This window comes from Myripristis murdjan, chromosome 8 (genome assembly GCF_902150065.1).
Source record: "Myripristis murdjan chromosome 8, fMyrMur1.1, whole genome shotgun sequence".
Taxonomy (NCBI): Eukaryota; Metazoa; Chordata; class Actinopteri; order Holocentriformes; family Holocentridae; genus Myripristis; species Myripristis murdjan.
In genome coordinates this window covers 10,717,130-10,733,048 of record NC_043987.1, presented here as the reverse complement: position 1 = coordinate 10,733,048, position 15,919 = coordinate 10,717,130, and the positions used below count along the sequence as shown (strand labels likewise).

At 42.6% G+C, this 15,919-nt stretch overlaps 2 protein-coding genes across 3 annotated transcripts; both read right to left on the bottom strand.

Moving 5' to 3' along the window:
* Positions 1 to 390: 390 nt before the first annotated feature.
* LOC115364213 (butyrophilin subfamily 3 member A3) lies at positions 391 to 7,483 on the bottom strand. The gene is made up of 10 exons (XM_030058677.1): positions 7,331 to 7,483; positions 5,810 to 5,892; positions 4,070 to 4,168; positions 3,659 to 3,760; positions 3,396 to 3,530; positions 2,787 to 2,924; positions 2,606 to 2,657; positions 2,474 to 2,500; positions 1,408 to 1,434; positions 391 to 1,317 (listed from the first exon to the last, which is right to left on the bottom strand). The coding sequence occupies exons 2-10, from the start codon at positions 5,867 to 5,869 to the stop codon at positions 758 to 760; spliced, it is 1,200 nt and encodes a 399-aa protein (XP_029914537.1). The 5' UTR covers positions 5,870 to 5,892; positions 7,331 to 7,483; the 3' UTR covers positions 391 to 757.
* An 858-nt stretch (positions 7,484 to 8,341) lies between these two features.
* Positions 8,342 to 15,582, bottom strand: LOC115363015 (uncharacterized). Of its 2 annotated transcripts, none has more exons than XM_030057081.1 (5): positions 15,282 to 15,582; positions 14,538 to 14,647; positions 11,925 to 12,017; positions 11,387 to 11,560; positions 8,342 to 9,467 (listed from the first exon to the last, which is right to left on the bottom strand). In XM_030057081.1, the coding sequence occupies exons 1-5, from the start codon at positions 15,421 to 15,423 to the stop codon at positions 9,273 to 9,275; spliced, it is 714 nt and encodes a 237-aa protein (XP_029912941.1). In that variant the 5' UTR covers positions 15,424 to 15,582; the 3' UTR covers positions 8,342 to 9,272. The 2 variants fall into 2 exon arrangements, with proteins under 2 accessions (XP_029912941.1, XP_029912942.1); XM_030057082.1 differs by having other exon boundaries at positions 11,387 to 11,557.
* Positions 15,583 to 15,919: the final 337 nt, after the last annotated feature.

Below are 15,919 nucleotides of genomic sequence, written 5' to 3'. Positions count from 1 at the left end.
TGGCATGTGCAGTCTTGCCTCAGATGCTACTACAGCTGCTGCCCAGGAGAAGAACCAGCATGGATCAGCATCCTCATATATGTATGAGATAATTAGGACTTTTCAAATTCATTTCAACCGTGATGTCTTGAACTCTAATTGTGACTTATTTGTGCAACTTTCAGTTAATTTCCTGAAATATGTAATTTCTTTCCAGTTAGATTCCTCATTTGGCATCATATAATCAATGAATTTCTTTTTGAGTTTTCATTTGCTTTGCATACCGTGCTAATAGCTTGTTTTGTGTTATATGCTGTTCATGGATTGTGTAATATGATATGTGATGTAATGCTTAGTATTGTAGGAACACTCCGCTTTCTGAAAAACTGCAGGAATTAAGAGACCAAGAAGTAAGACATGGGTTTGGTTTATTCATTATTCACTTAAAGTGCATTCTTACTGCAGGATTAATATTGCACAGTACATTACATGAATACTATAGTGTTCTTTCAAATATATGAAAATACAGTATGTGAGTGAGCAAAGAGAAGCACTATGACTCTAGAGAAACAGAGGCAGAAACAATCACACTGAATCAGCAGCATTGAGAATGGTCACATAGAGTAGCTATTCAATAGCACAATGATGGTGATTTTTATAGTCACGGATCTCTCTCTGATTACTCTCAGTGATTACATGGACTCGTTTTTTGTATACATTGATGTCTACTGGTGTAGCGAGATAGAGGAATCACAAGGAAGGGGATGAGGAGGGAGACTCATCCCCAAAAGCAGGACGTGGGGCAGAGGCAGTGGGTCTTCACTGCGGGGGACCTGATTACCAGATCCTTGATGATCTCCACTGTGCCAAACAAGGGGAACAGCTTCTCAGTGAAGCGCTCATTGTAGGTGTAAATGTGGGAGTGGGTATCCACATCATAGAAGGACAGCTGGCCCTGGTCGTAGTCCAGGTAGACGCCCACCTTGCGGGGGATGAGGCCAGGTGGCAGGGCGGTGAAGGGCACAGTCAGGGCCTTCAGCTCGGTGCCCCTCTCCAGCCGCAGGGTCAGGTATCCCGTGTCGGTGTTCAGGGACTTGAAGCCCTTCCTCAGGGCCGACTCCTTGGCCACACCCAGCCGCCAGTCCCGCTCCCCCACCTCCACCTCCCAGTAGTGGCGGCCGGAGCTGAAGCCCTCCACTCCCACAGCACACCACCAGCCGTCAAAGCGCTGGTGGTAGTTAGGCACATCCTTCCTTTCAAAACCACAACGCATCCTCTTCTCATCATTGGAGATGAGCAAATCAGGGTTGGCTGTGTCCAGATCCAGGGTCACCTCCACTAGAAACAGAAATGTTAAGAGGTTTAAACTACATTCAAGGTTCAACGAAGTATTATACAGTTAAATTATTAACAAAATAAATGCTGTACCTGCAGCATCAGAGATCCAGTCCCATACTGTCAAACAAAATAGAGACGGAGATTAGTAACAAGAAAAATTAATTGTTGCAAGCATTTTCATTTATTTTTGCAGTTATTCTACCAGAAAACATGCTGAGGCATGAGGCCCTAGTATCTAATACAAAACACAAATGAGAGGAAAAAAAACGACAATTATTGAATACGGTATAACATTCACATTTAAATTTAATTAGGTTCTTTATTCCTGAACTGTCCCTTCACAACCAAAGCTTCAGGTTATAGTAAAATTCGAAGCAGCTGTCAGTCCTAACAGCAGTTCTGATCAACTCCAACTCTCCAGTCAGTGAGCAGTGTAAGATGTCTTGGTCATATCTGGAGCGAAAACCCAGCGTGGATCTCTTTTCACATTGAGAGGGTGAGTCCATTTTCTTATATAAATTTAAACCTCTTTACATACTAATGAGTACTGTACAATAGGCACTAAGTGCGTTTCAGCATCTCAGTGCTTTAAAGTGGAAACTGCTGTGCCAGAGAGCCACTGCTTATGTCGCCATGCTCTAAGCTAGAGAAGGGTTACTTCCACGGTTCTCTTTCTGCAGAAAACGGTGAAAAAAAATCTTGTTTTATGTAAAAATAAGCTTAATTCTCAGTGTTTTTGTTTGAAGTATTAACATGGATCTTAAAAGTAAATTTGCTTCTGATCCAAAGCTAGTTCTGCAGAATGAGCATAACAGCAGGGAACAGTGCTGTCAGCATATTCAATGGACAAGGCAATGTCATTAAGGTTATAGTGAACAAGAGCAGACCTGGTATTACACCCTGGGGAACTTCCTTGGTTCTGTTCAAATAAACGTCCATCACCCAAAATTACACAATGAGTTATGTCAGATGGACAGTTTTGAAACCAATCACAGGCGGCCCAGTGAACAAAAACCAATGTCAAAGCAGGGCATGACCAGCTGCAAAAAGAGCAGCATAATGTGACTACACAAGCAGTCACAGTGGAACATGCAACCAGTGAAACAGCTGCAAATTATTGGCAATTCACGTGTGCATGTCGATCTGTGTCACTTACCTGTCTGAGGAATGTAGCGGGCAGCACCTGGAAGGGGACGAAAACAAATTCTTTTAAAAATGAAGGTTTATGCACATACAAGTAAAATCAGCTTGCTTCAAATAGTTATGAATCAAAGTCTACTTTACACACCTATCTTCTGAGTCCTCTGCTTCCACAAAAGCCACTGCTGGGGTAAAGCATCCTGCAAGGAACCAAGACAGACTCAAAAGTATGACCTTGACAAATATTTCAAGGATTGAAGGATTGTTGAAGCGCAGCCTTCTCATCAGGAATAATCTAGATGATGTAAATGGATAACATGGATCTTTACCTTGTCTGGGCTCTGTAATATTAAAGTCCACATAACCAGCTCCATAGCAGTCAGCAGATTGGGCATGCGGCCCCATCGCCAGGCTGACTGCAGGTCATCCAGAACCTTTGCCACAGGTTCACCAGGCCAAACACTTTGCTACAAAGTATGAATTAAAACAATCAGTATCAAGTAATGTCAGGTTTAAATAATATAAAACACTTTTACTTGATAAGCACAATGGATTTAAACCAGGTAAAAATAGAAATGTTATTTATATCAAAGTGTCATGTTGCACAGCCACATATCCAGACAGACTGCAAGAAAAGCGCATCTCATGGAGAAATCTGTATTCAGCACGTTTGTCTGAGGTTGACAATATGTAATTATAATGGCAAGTAATGGATGAGAATAATAAGGGATGAGCAAAACCGATGATGCACAACTGTCAAGACATGCTCCAGGATTATTATCAAATAATTGCAGAATATAATTACTTCACAGAACTTAAACTGAAGTTCTGTGGATTACATGTTATTACAAGTTGTTTCATTTTTCGCTTTTCAGTGCGCAGCATACAAAACTCTATTAGGAAATGTTACTTGTATATCTATTCTTCTATCTGGTCACCTCAGGCTGGGCTCTCAGGTCCTTGGTCCAGTTGAAGATCACTGTCTTGGCCTGCTGCATGTCCTGCTCGTCAGCCAGGTGCTGCTGCTTGCTCTTATCCATCTCGGGCCAGCCATCCGTCTGCATAGGCCTCTTCTACAAACAAAAAGAAAAGTCTACAAAGTCATCTTATCTCACTGCAGAGCTTGTATCTATTTTGAGTAGCGTGTTCACAACTAGATGCCGATTTCACAGTATGTGACAATGAGTCATCAGACAAGCACCTTGCTCTCCAGCATGGAGGCCCACTCTAGGATGAAGGCCCTGCAGAGAGGAGTCGGCCATATGTCATCCAAGTTCCAGATGTTCTGCAGGATGTCAGACCTCTGCGGTGGCGGGACAGATAGAAAACAGTGAGGTCGGTAATGAGTGCAGGCAGAGGAATAAAGATTATAAACACTGGGTCCTTGTCCTATTTGTTGTGATGATATAGCCACCTTAATGATAATGATTTCAAAGGCCAGTGTTGTGACTTAAGCAGCTAATAAGTCAGAGAGTATTTTTCTTTAGTTTCTAGGTTCTCTGTATAATATAATTTATGGTTTTGCTTATGTTTTACTCATGATTTATTGCACTGACAGGTGTTTTCATAACAGTGTACACAGAGCGAATGGTTTTTTCAGTATGTGCTGTACCTGGCACACTCGATTAAGATCTCTAGCCAGCTCCACAATAAACAGCTGATTCTCCTCCAGAGGCTCCTTCTTGTCCTTCTTTGCCCTCTTGTGAGATTCCTATGCGGAAGAAGAAGAAAAAAGTTTTTTTTCTGTGGGATTCAGATAAAGTAGGGAATGGAGAGATGACTCAGCAAAAAAAGACAGATTTAAAGTACAGTAGGGACGGTTCACAATACAAGTGCTTCAGAAAGTAATAAGGTCAAACCAGAAGGGAGGCGGTCACTTGGCTTGATCAAAATGCTCATCATGCCTCTTTCCCTGTCAGCAGAAAAGCCCCCACCCCACCCCCGCCAACTCCCTGCCTCTATTCATCTCTCTAACAACACCCTGCATACTTGTCTCCCACTAAATTACACCAGGAAAGCAGAAATGCACACAGGCAAATGATAATATAAACAAGGACACAAACTGTTATAGATGCAAAGCCCCAGTCTTTATTCGCACCCATGTTCTACAGCCTACACATTGTGTTTGGCAGATGTACTATATGTCCTAGTTATTTATTTGCTGGCAGGCACAGCTTACATTGTAAGTCACTGTGTGAGGACATTGTCATAGGCTTTTTGAAAAGAAGCTGTAGTAGCCTCAGCTGAAAATTCAGTGACCATCATAAAGCAAAGTGCACATAAATATAGACCTTCAAATTGGTGAAACCTCGGGTAGGCTAGGACAATCAATTATATGCTGCATTTAGGCGCAATACACATTTTACAGTTTAATTAATAAGGCACACATCCGCCGGGACAGAGCAGTGATGCTGACCTCTGCGGGGATGAGGCGGAATAACGAGCATTCCAAGTTCCACTGGGAGGTCAAGTGCATAATTTATTGCATGAAGCCAACCCACAATAAAGTGCAGCCTCTCTGATCACCCGTGGGAAGTTATCATTAAATACGTAATAGTTTTTGGCATAAAACAAAACCGAAAAGCAAAATAAAATGCAACATCTTGGTTTATTACAACGAATTAAGACGCAGCTCCAGAACAGCGAGTAGTGATGCTGTTCTCTGCCCAGATATGCGCACTTGAAGGTGGACTGAAAGACGAAACAGAGCCGATGGAACTTCCCGCGCTATAGATTATTAATCAATTAATAATAAATTAAATTGTTGTCAGTGAATTGAGCTAGAGGCATAAATTACTAACTGGGCAGGTAACTTCTTAGATAACACTGTGCATTCGGTTGACAATGCAGTGACACTTTTGGCTGTATTTTAGACGCTTCTAGGATGTCTTGGCTTCCCAAATGATTAGATGCGCTTGAAAACTTCCCCCGCCAATGCCGGTTTTAAAGAGCTCACCCAACGGCATGTATTATATCCAAATTATAGAGTAGTTGTCATTGAATTGCAGTCACTATTCTTTCAGAAAGATGCCACAAACACACAATTCACTTGGTAGCCAGCAGCCTTTGCCCCGCACTCACTGCTGTGAAGGAAGCGGCAGGCCGGCACGTCCAAACCAAGCGCACCTTCAGCTGACCGTGATGCTGTGAATGGGTGAGAGAGTGAGTTTCTCCTGCAGCTCAGAGGCTTTGCATCTAAAAATGTTGTCATGACAACCCTCCGCATTGGGAGCAACCAGGCGCTCTATTTAGTCTTTTCAAATTGAACAAAACAAGTTCGTACAATAAAGACGTCTTTGGTGTTGTTGTTTTTTTCCCTGGAAGGATTCGGGACGTGACAAAACTTGGTTACCTTAAGCTTGGCCGTTATATTCTTGGCCGGTTCCACCACGAAGTGGAAACACCGCATCATCTTGGCTGGTCTGTGCTGGAGTCCTAGAATAAACACCAAAAATAAAACAACCTGAGAAATGCATTTTAACCTGACAGCAAATCTTTTGGATATTTGGTCAGTCCCTGATTGTTTTGCAAGAAATAAATGATCAGCATTTTTGACAAATATTATTGGAAGTTTGGCTTTATTGAAGAGTAGATCTCATCTGTCTCCACCTACAATATTTCTTCCAAAACAAAACGGTGTACTGTAAATCATCAAACATGTGATAGAAAACATCACGTGGTCATGAGGCTTAAATCCAGATATGCAGAAATCCACCATGCATAGGTGAAAACACCACACTTGTATATAATCACAACAACTTAGTAGTGGGGGATGTGGCATCCTAACCTTTGGCAATCATTGCCAAGTACATAAATGATCCACTAACCCAGTTAATAAATTCATTATCTCTGCATGAAATAGGAAGATAGGCTCCCGCAGAAGTCCTCCTGGAGTCCTACACCAAGGGCACAGGGGTGATCATTAACTGAACTAGAATCAAACAATCATAAAAACATGCAGGTGCTGGTTTAGCAGCCTGAAATGGGACTGTCCCTGCACGCTCCCAGTAATGCCTCATCTGTCACACACAGATAATGTGCCCTTGGATAGTCTCTCTATCTCTTTTTCCTCATCTTCATCTTCCTCACTCTTTCTCCATCTGTTTAGCTCTGCCCTCACCCTTCCCTTTATCTGCAGGATAAGCAAGCTCTGCAGCACGTGAGCTTAGTCAGTGTTTTCTTGTCACTGAGGCAGTAGGAATGAGCCCCTCTAAACAGATTTTAATGTCATCCCAGGAAAGAAAACCCACAGGAATGATGGGAGTAAATGCCCAAACTGCTATCTCTCGTTGCATTTCTATGCTGGCTTTGTCTGACTCTAAAATAGCTGCGCTTTTCTATGATTATACTACACACGTTTTAATAATGTTGCCGTGATTTATCAACCCTTACAGAGAGATACAAAGCAATGCCTGATTTTAAAAAAGGTAATATATAAATCCCCCTACAATGCAATAATTAAAATGATCAATGGCCTAAATAGGAAAATCAGTATGAAGTAAGGCGATCGGCAGGACCGCGGATTGCTCGGCTACTCTGGTTAATTATGTGCATCGTGGGAAAACATGACTCTGCAGCTTTTTCAGCGCCAGCGACCCAGTTACAGGCCAACAAGACGCGCCGCTCACACGGTAAACACAGCCCGGCCGTGTGACTTTGCGGCAGACCCGTATGGCGGATGCAGAAATGCGTTGCAAAGACAGTGCGAAACGATTAATCTGCAAATGTGCATAGGACCATACGCGCACGATAGGCCCTACATACTAATATTGCGACATGACGTGAGGTCTCAAATCCATGCAGTAGGCAGTTTTGCAGGACTGCAGAAATGCATAAGCTATCAAATTATATGATCGTGCGAGGCAGAGCTTACCTTTCTCAGAGGGCTGGTAAAGGTGCTTCGGCCTCCTCTAGCTCACAGAAGTCTGCTGGCCTGTCCAGGAATGAGTTTGGGCTATACTGTATGCTGCAGTGTGTGACCTTGTTTACATATCACACTGTCGGGTTGCTCGGGGATCTTCGGTTATTTCCGTGACAGACGACTCAGGTGGATAACGCGCGCGGCCATGTTTGTGAGGTAATTAAGGAGATAATAATACTTCCCGTACACTAATGTAAAATTATAAATTCATTAAACTGACAGAGCCACTTACTGGTATTTTGACCTGACTGTGGTCCTCTTGAGTGGTTGATTTAAATGTCCCTGCAAGCTCGTAGACAAGTAGTTTATGAATTGCACATACAATTTTTCATTTTAATCAAAATAACTCATAGACACTTTTGTAGATTACTGGCGAAAAGACATGAAGATAAATCCACTTCCAATACAAGACAGGCTGATTTCATCCAAGGTCGTCTGTAGCGTCCCAAATGTCAATATTGTTTTCTTAATTTGATGATACCAGCAGATGAAAAATGGACACTCTTCATTAGAGCAAATCATCTGCATAGTATATGAGGTTCATCTTTTATTTGGAAAATGTAAGAGATTGCCAAAAAAAAAAAAAAAAAAAAAAAAACTGGCATATTTTTCTCTTGTAATCCCTGAATTTGTAAACGGGAGGGGAACTCTATCTGACTGCATTTCTTCAAACAGCCACCAGATGTCAGAGGTCAACCTCATCAGAGATGCAACCAGAGCGCTGTGATTTTTCTGCTCCTCAAACACAAGGGACGTCAGTGATCGCCCTGCTGCTGTGAAATTACAACTGCGCGCCACAATCAAATTTATTCATTCAATGTGTTTTCACAGAGAAATCATGAGCAGGCACTAATTTTACTTATATAAATAGACAAGAATGTGTGGTGATAATTTGGTGTGTGTACATGAGGAGAGCATATAACTGTGGGCTCCAGAAAAACAAACAGGTCTTGACAAGGGACGTGGTATTTCATCATTGTTTTCATTGCTGCTCCTTGAAGCTTTACAGCTAGGATTGCCTTGCAGAGGACATGCACGTTCATTTTTTGTCTTAGCTTGTGTACAGCAAGCCTATCATGGTCTCAAAAAAAAAAAAAAAAAAGACAAACAAGGCTAAAAAATATATATTTACAAGAAATTCACAGAGGCCATGACAGAGAAACAAACTGATGCAATGTGCAAAAATGACACTTTCCTTGAAATCTTGAGATAAAATGTGATAAAGTTCAGACAATGTATGTGACAATGTCATGAAATACACTCTCATAACACCTTTTTTAGTCACCTTCTCACAAGCTGAACCACAAGCTGTAGCTGCAATGAACAGCCTCAGCAGGGTACGGAGACATATTAAAGCAATTTCTATTCAAATAGACCTCTGGAGGCCTTGAGAACCAGACAGTGAGCTTCTGGTTGATGGAGCTAAGTTCTCTGGCTCAGAAACAGCAGAAAAAAGAGCAAACAGTGAAGCCAAATTAACAATTTTCACATACACATCACTTTAATCCACAATGTTTCATCTCTGAGATGTACCAGCCACCCCAGGTGATGTCAGCGTCCAATGTTAAGTAATCCACTTCAGCATGGTATGTTACAGTAACTGTCACAAGGCGTTTTGATATTCAAGTATGCCAGCTAAACGTTGACTATGATGCATCCAACTCTGTGCAGCACCTCTTTGGTCTCTTTTCAGCGATATCAGCCGGTCCTGATACACTCATTCGTGAGGTATATGAATCCTCCTCTGCAGAAGGTAGAAGGTGCCCATCTTGATGAGTCCATAATCTCATTTTGATTCGGTTAACTTTACCTGTATGAAACCCATACCCATATTTTACGGTTTGTCACTTTGATCGGGCAGCTTCACGACGTGATCAAAGGATGCTTAACAGGATCACATAGGTTGGGCGGTGCTGTTGGTATTGCTGTCAATGCAGATTTGAGAGGGTGTGTCAGTCTGAGTGTGGGGCCCTGTGTCGGTGTGTGAGGGGTAGCTGCTCTGTGGATGGGAGGTGTCCAGGCTAGATGAGAGGATGTTGTACGGCAGTTCCATGGACTGGCGGATACTTTCCTCATATGTCGGCGGTGGCTGTAAAACCAAGACAGATTCAGAATTAGTACCCTGCAAGCTGTGACATCTGCAAGGCTTCCAACTGAACTGTGTGATTAAATTTTGTGATTAACACCATGTTTAAAACACTAAACTTTTTTACATTTTCAAAGCCCCCACTCCCACACCAAATGTGTTTTTCATATACCATAAAATGTCTGACCTTGACTATGCTGACTTGTTTCTGTGCAAAGTTTGTCATTAGAGAGGTGTTTTCACAATCTTGCGCTGAAGGTGGTGGTGTCTGAGCTGAGTCTCAGACGTACCCCGGGCCAGCTACATTTGCTACATCACAAACCCAACAGCCAATCCCACCAGCTGATGTGGTGGTGTTTTACATTTCATTGGTACCAGCCCCACCAGTTGCTGTCAGTGTATTACGAACTGTAACTATGAGATTCACTGAAAAAAAATTCAAATAATGTCAGTGTTATCAAATAATGGCACAGCTATACTTTTGCATCCTGTTAACAGAAACTATTTGCATCTTCACAGATCTTTGCATTTTTAATGAAGGCAAGGTTTAGAGTTACATTGTATCAATTTTAAGGTAGCAGGAGATGTTACTCATGGACAAAAACATAAATATGCCATATTTATGATCAGATTTGATTTTACAGGGTTTAATAAATAGCTGAACTTTTGGTTGTAGGTTATAATAGATTAGTATTTCAGTATTCTTATTCTGATTAAACTGTTGTAAATTATTTTGAGTTTCTTATAAAGTCAACACCTATTGTTCTTTCAAAGGTGCACTCATGTCGGTAAAGACATTAGCAATGGGTGGAAAGAAAGAGGGTTGCATATAAACTGTTAATAGATAGTGTCGTTGACAAGATAAGATGTGTTATATCCCAAGATGAATATGTTGCTTAGAAAGCAGCCTGGTGCCTGATATCACACACAAAACATAATTGGAACATGTTTGTATTTACATTACTGATTAATCTGCCTTCACATTGGCTGCGTGGAACATGAACTTCTCCAATCTGTTATCTATCTGATCACATCAGGCAGATGCACACTCCCTGACTGAGTCCTCTTATCTTTTAATTGCTTGGGGGCCCTTGGGCGACAAGAGCAACCCTACAACCCTACTCTAGCCTTATACACACACCACACACACACCAGGCCACAAAGTTTTACTACTATCCTGCCTCAGGACAGACAGGGGAAATTAAGGGCCATCATTTGAACCCTACTAACACAGTCTAAAGGGGGAGGGGGGCTTTTCAGCAACTACTGACAGGATGGGTGGAAAGGGCTCTGTGTGTATGTGCTCTGTGTGTATGTGTGTGTGTGTGTGTACATAAAAGATGGGCAGTCATGCTAGGGACTGTTTAATTAAGGAAAAGTAGAAGAGGTCAAAGAAGGAAAAAAACAGTAGAAGACAGGAGCACAAAGCTGCGTTCTCAGGCACTGTTTGCACTCAGGATGCGGGCTTTAATTATGTTTGATGTGCCTTTTTCTCATTACCTTGTTTGCTCAAGCGTTGTGCAAGTCAAAAGCTCAGCGAAAGATCAACACAGTAAAACCTTGAAAAGCGGCCGCCAGCACAGCTCGACAGCAAGCATTAGATAAGCTGATAGCGCATCCTGTTTACAGCGCTCTGAAAGCAGCCTAATCTTTGAACAAGCTCTTGCTACAATATTGTATGACAGCATGGTCATAATAGAGACAGCCTCCCTCTTATTATCTCCCTCCATTGTGAAAACTACAGATCAGGAGCCGCTGTAATAAGCAGAGGTGATTCTTTCAAAGTTCTTTGAAAGTGTAACGGTGGTAAACCATCTTTCCTATTCCCAAGCTGATCCACAGAAGCTGAAACACTCTATTGTCGCGACATTTACGACTGTGGACTGCATGCATCAATTACTGTGACACAGCCCTAACTTTACCTCAGTCATAAGGGGTCCGCTGAGGCCAAAACGGTCGGCAATCATCATGTGGATCTGCCTCTGGCGGTCTTTCTTCCTGACGCTCTCATATGAGGGAAGCCTCGGCAGGGGGGCATCAAGGGAGGGAAGGCTGTAGCTGGAGGGCAGGCCAACGTAGAAGAGCTGACCTGCCTGCTGAGGCACATACAGGACAAAACACAGTGGGACAGCTGGAGGGATGGGAAGCAGAGGCTTTGATGTACTAAGGGATTTGTTAGAAATGATCCAAATTAAGATCGTCACTGATACTCACATTAAACAGCGAGCCAGTAAGCTAGAGCCAAAGATCTAACCTGTTACTGAAGCACCTATTGCAACATTCAGTTCAGATGGGGGGGCTGCTCTATCTTACCGGCTGGCACGTGTTTTGTATTGTATGTGTGGTATGCAAAGGGGCTAGTGCAAGCATGTGTTTGCCTTTTGCAACAGTTTGCACAGAGGATAAGAGTATTGCATAGTTAGTAGCAGTTAGTGCTTATGTAATACTGCCCTTTCTCACCTGACTGTTGTTGTCATTCATGATCTGAGTCTGCTCCAGATGTGGAGACCCCACCAGTGTCTGTCTGCTGCTGTAGTACTGAGGAGGAGCATCCTGGTAAAACAAGCAAAAACAACTGTAATGTCTGTGTCAGTGTCTAGCACAAAGGGAGGAGCATGGCAGAAATTCAAGTATTAATATTGTACATGTTAAAATTATTTAAGTCCCAAGCATCAGTTTTCTATCCTTATTCGGTGCTAGGCACAATGGATCCTTGGTACTCTGCCTAATGCTGTAATTAGTCAGAAATCCACTAACGTCAGCCTAATTGACCAATTTTCATGCCTTATTTAATCACTGTAGTCACTGGCTGGTTTAGCAACACCATAAATTATCCAACCAATAAGAAGACCACCCTCCGATTTCCGTGCCTCCTCCCAGTCCAACCCCTTCTTCAACAAGACCTGCCAGGATCCCACTGTATGAGGTGTTGGAATCCTAAAAAAAAGGCTGCCGGAAAACTAGGTGATTGCCTTGGGTCTAAATGAGCTTCCTTTGTCTGGAGGACAATGCAGTGTCCTACTGTGTCATCAGGGTCCCTAGGCAACAAACCACACCGTGTGGTCTTTTCAGTGTCTCTCTATTCCCCTTGTAACTACAGCAGGTACCTCTTAACGAGCGCACTCCAATGCACATTATGGTGTCGTACGTCATTTGGGCCGGCATGACAACAAAGTCAATTTGTTGCCTGACTTAGATGTAAATGCAGCATGAGGATCTGGGACGTTAAGACCACAGTTGCCACTATTACAAAGGAGATTTTCTCTCACTGAGAAGCAACTAAAATGGAAGCTGCGCATTTAACACTGAATAGCATCAATATATCAACTCTATCATTTTCCCAGGCCCGCTTTAACAATGACATCGCTCAAACTTGGAGTGACGCACACTAATGACCTTTGCCATAACCCTTACAGCATGAGAGTGAGGGACGACACTGAAAAGGTGATGCCAAAGGTCCCTTTCCCTCATTGGTTTATACTTTTAGGGAGCAGAAAGAAAGTCCTCAAGAAAGAGGAAAAAAAAGGAGAGTTCTCCTTTTGTCTCCCACCACTGATTCACCCAGTGTGAAAAAGCACAACCGTGTAAAATCAGTGTTGAAGTCGGGGGAGGACCCCACCGGCAGTGTGCCTTTTTCACCACCGCAACCTTAAGAAGATCCATTGTCCCCTGTGTCCCCAACTCCCACAGTGGGGTCTGACCACTATTCATGGCGCAAACTGAAGCAGGGAGAGGTATGTGACTATGAAGTTGATAGAAGACATGAAGTGTTCCGTAGGGACACAATGAAAGAGTCTCATTTTCATGTGTGCTTCTCACAAAGGCTGACTTGCCGTTGCTTTCTCTGTCCTCGTAATGATAACCAAAAAAACAGCCTTTCTCTTGCCAATCAGACATCTCAATTAACTCTAAGTTTGAGGAAAACATCTAACAGCTCTGAAATAAATTAATTTCCCTGACGCAAATGAGAATAAACCGTGAAATTATCAGTGCAGACTCTGCCATCCAGCGTGTCCTATCTAGAGCTCCATGAGGTCGTCTGTTCTGTGTTTTCTGTGTGTTTATAGTCCATCACCTATAGTTTACCTTACAGGCTGGACAGGCTCTCAGCCTGACAATACGTTTGGATACAGTTAGTCAATGTTGTCTTATCTGCCACACCATGTAGGGATGAGGCCACAGCTGCAGATCAGCATGGCCAATATGTAGCCTACCAGTGGAATGGTCTGTTAGTTCTTAACACAGGACAACAGAACTTATCCATTAAAACCACAGCCAGAGCTTCCTGTCTGTGAGGGAGGGAAGGGAATGAGTTGTGTCCCTACGACACAAGAATAACACTACAGCTTCACCCTTGGGACCTGTGGAGGTGAGACACAGGCCAGGAAGAGGAAGCATGGAGGATGGGCAGCCACTGAGGAGTTACCTCTGTGGAGTATTCACATTTCCTCTTCACTCTTTCCTGCACCATCACCTACAGCTTTACAGCAACAGTTAACTATAGTGTGTAAAAGTCTAGAGATGTGCAAGCATGGTATGCCTGCACTTCCAGGTCTGAGAACTCTACTAGCACTCAGATATTAAAACTGAGATTCTATTTCAAATAGCAAAATCATATTAAGTGTCAACCTCGACTTTCAAAAAAATAAAGCTCTTCAGATTATTTTGCTTTGTTTACTTGTGACGCTAATATGTACGCCAACATTTGATTTGAGGTGATTTAGTTATACTGGTGCTGAACTAACATCAATATGTGTACTAAGTGCTAATTCTGTCCAATTCCATTAGAGTTACTGTAACACTCAGAGATATTTCTGGAGGGCAGATAAACAGCTAATTAAATTGAGGCAAATCCATGGCCTGACAATGATCATATCAAGTTTATTCTAGGCCTTTTCCCATAGCCATGCAAATTGAATCTGACACTTCTTAATGGTGCAGCGCTGTTTGCATGGTGTATTTTGGCCTGGATCTGCTCAGGCTCTGAACAACTGCGCTGGCTCAGGATCAAACCTGAGCTTATAGGTCACTCTACAACACCTCAGCTTAAAAAGGCACTTTGTAAGGGCTTACCATATCTACATGTGACTCCTGATAGGAACGGACTTTGCAGCACTGAGGATCTCGGCGGTAAATAATGGACAGCAAGACCACAATAACCACAAAGAACACCAGAGAGGAAACTGTTTGAAAACAGGAGACAAAGGAATGCTCATTAGTCACAGTTCATCAGATGTCATATCTTTTACCACTGCTTGGTTAATAACAAACTCCAAGTTTATATTGTTAAAGAAGGCTGTTTTGAGAGTTTCATAAGGTTTTATGAAACATTGTGCTTGACTGACAGTTGAGACGCTATAAAATATGGATTTATGAATTTCTCTCCTTATACTCTTCCTCAGTCTATCAAGAACAATTACAGCTTGAGGATAATAGAATATTTCTGAAGCCACTGATGATATTTATGGAAGAGTGCTTCAAGTGCCATATGGCAAGCAATTAGCTGCTATCAACAGTGACCACGTTTGGCAAACAAATCAGCTAATACAGCCCTTATCAAAACGGTTGGATAAAGTGAAAATACTAAGGTTTCTGCTCAGCAAGCCAACAACGCATTAGGAAAAGACAAAACGGGGTCATTCATTTTCTAAAAATGTTTTTCTAACTTCTCTCCATCCCCTAATCAGCTGATGTGGGCTATCATCCCAGCAACATATAACAAATATAGGCTGCCAGGGATTAAATGTGCCCACCCCATCTGACAGAACAGCTTTCACAGAAATCTGATATTTGTGAGAGATTAAAGGCTTTACTTACAAGATGCAACGATCACTGTGAGTTGATCCGATGTCAGCTGTAAGGAAGGGATGGTTGGACTTGCTGTTGTGGACATTTCTGAGGTGTAAACTGTTCCCTTGGATCCTCCTGAACTCACCAGTCCAAACATAAAGCTTATCATGTTATTTCTAAGGGGACGGAGAGCGGCACAAATGTTGCTCCTCTTCCTTCTCTATCCCATCGCCAGCAGTGTGACACCACCATACGCGCTCCGCAAGTCGTATCAGTCAAACTCTCCACACGGTAAACATGCCACAGTGTGTTGGAGTCCTCAGGCGCACCGTCGTCCTCTCCAAATCCCGTGACGTCGCCGGCTCAGGACTTGCACTGGACAGCACTGTTTGGTTTATAGATTGGCACTGGCAGATAGCAGCAGCCACCAAGGGCGCATCTACGCCTAGGCCGACTGACTGATTACTTAGGCTAATTGGCATGGATTTTTGTGAGGTTGCCTCAGGGAAAAATCTGCACACAGAAATCTGAAATTTCTGAAAAAGCTCAAAGTCTCGTTTTAAATAACTGAATAACAGCCATAATGGGTTTAAAAAAAATCCTGCACAACTATAAAGCCCGATATGTCTCTAATTATTTCCCCTGCTGCTGACGGAACTGCAGAG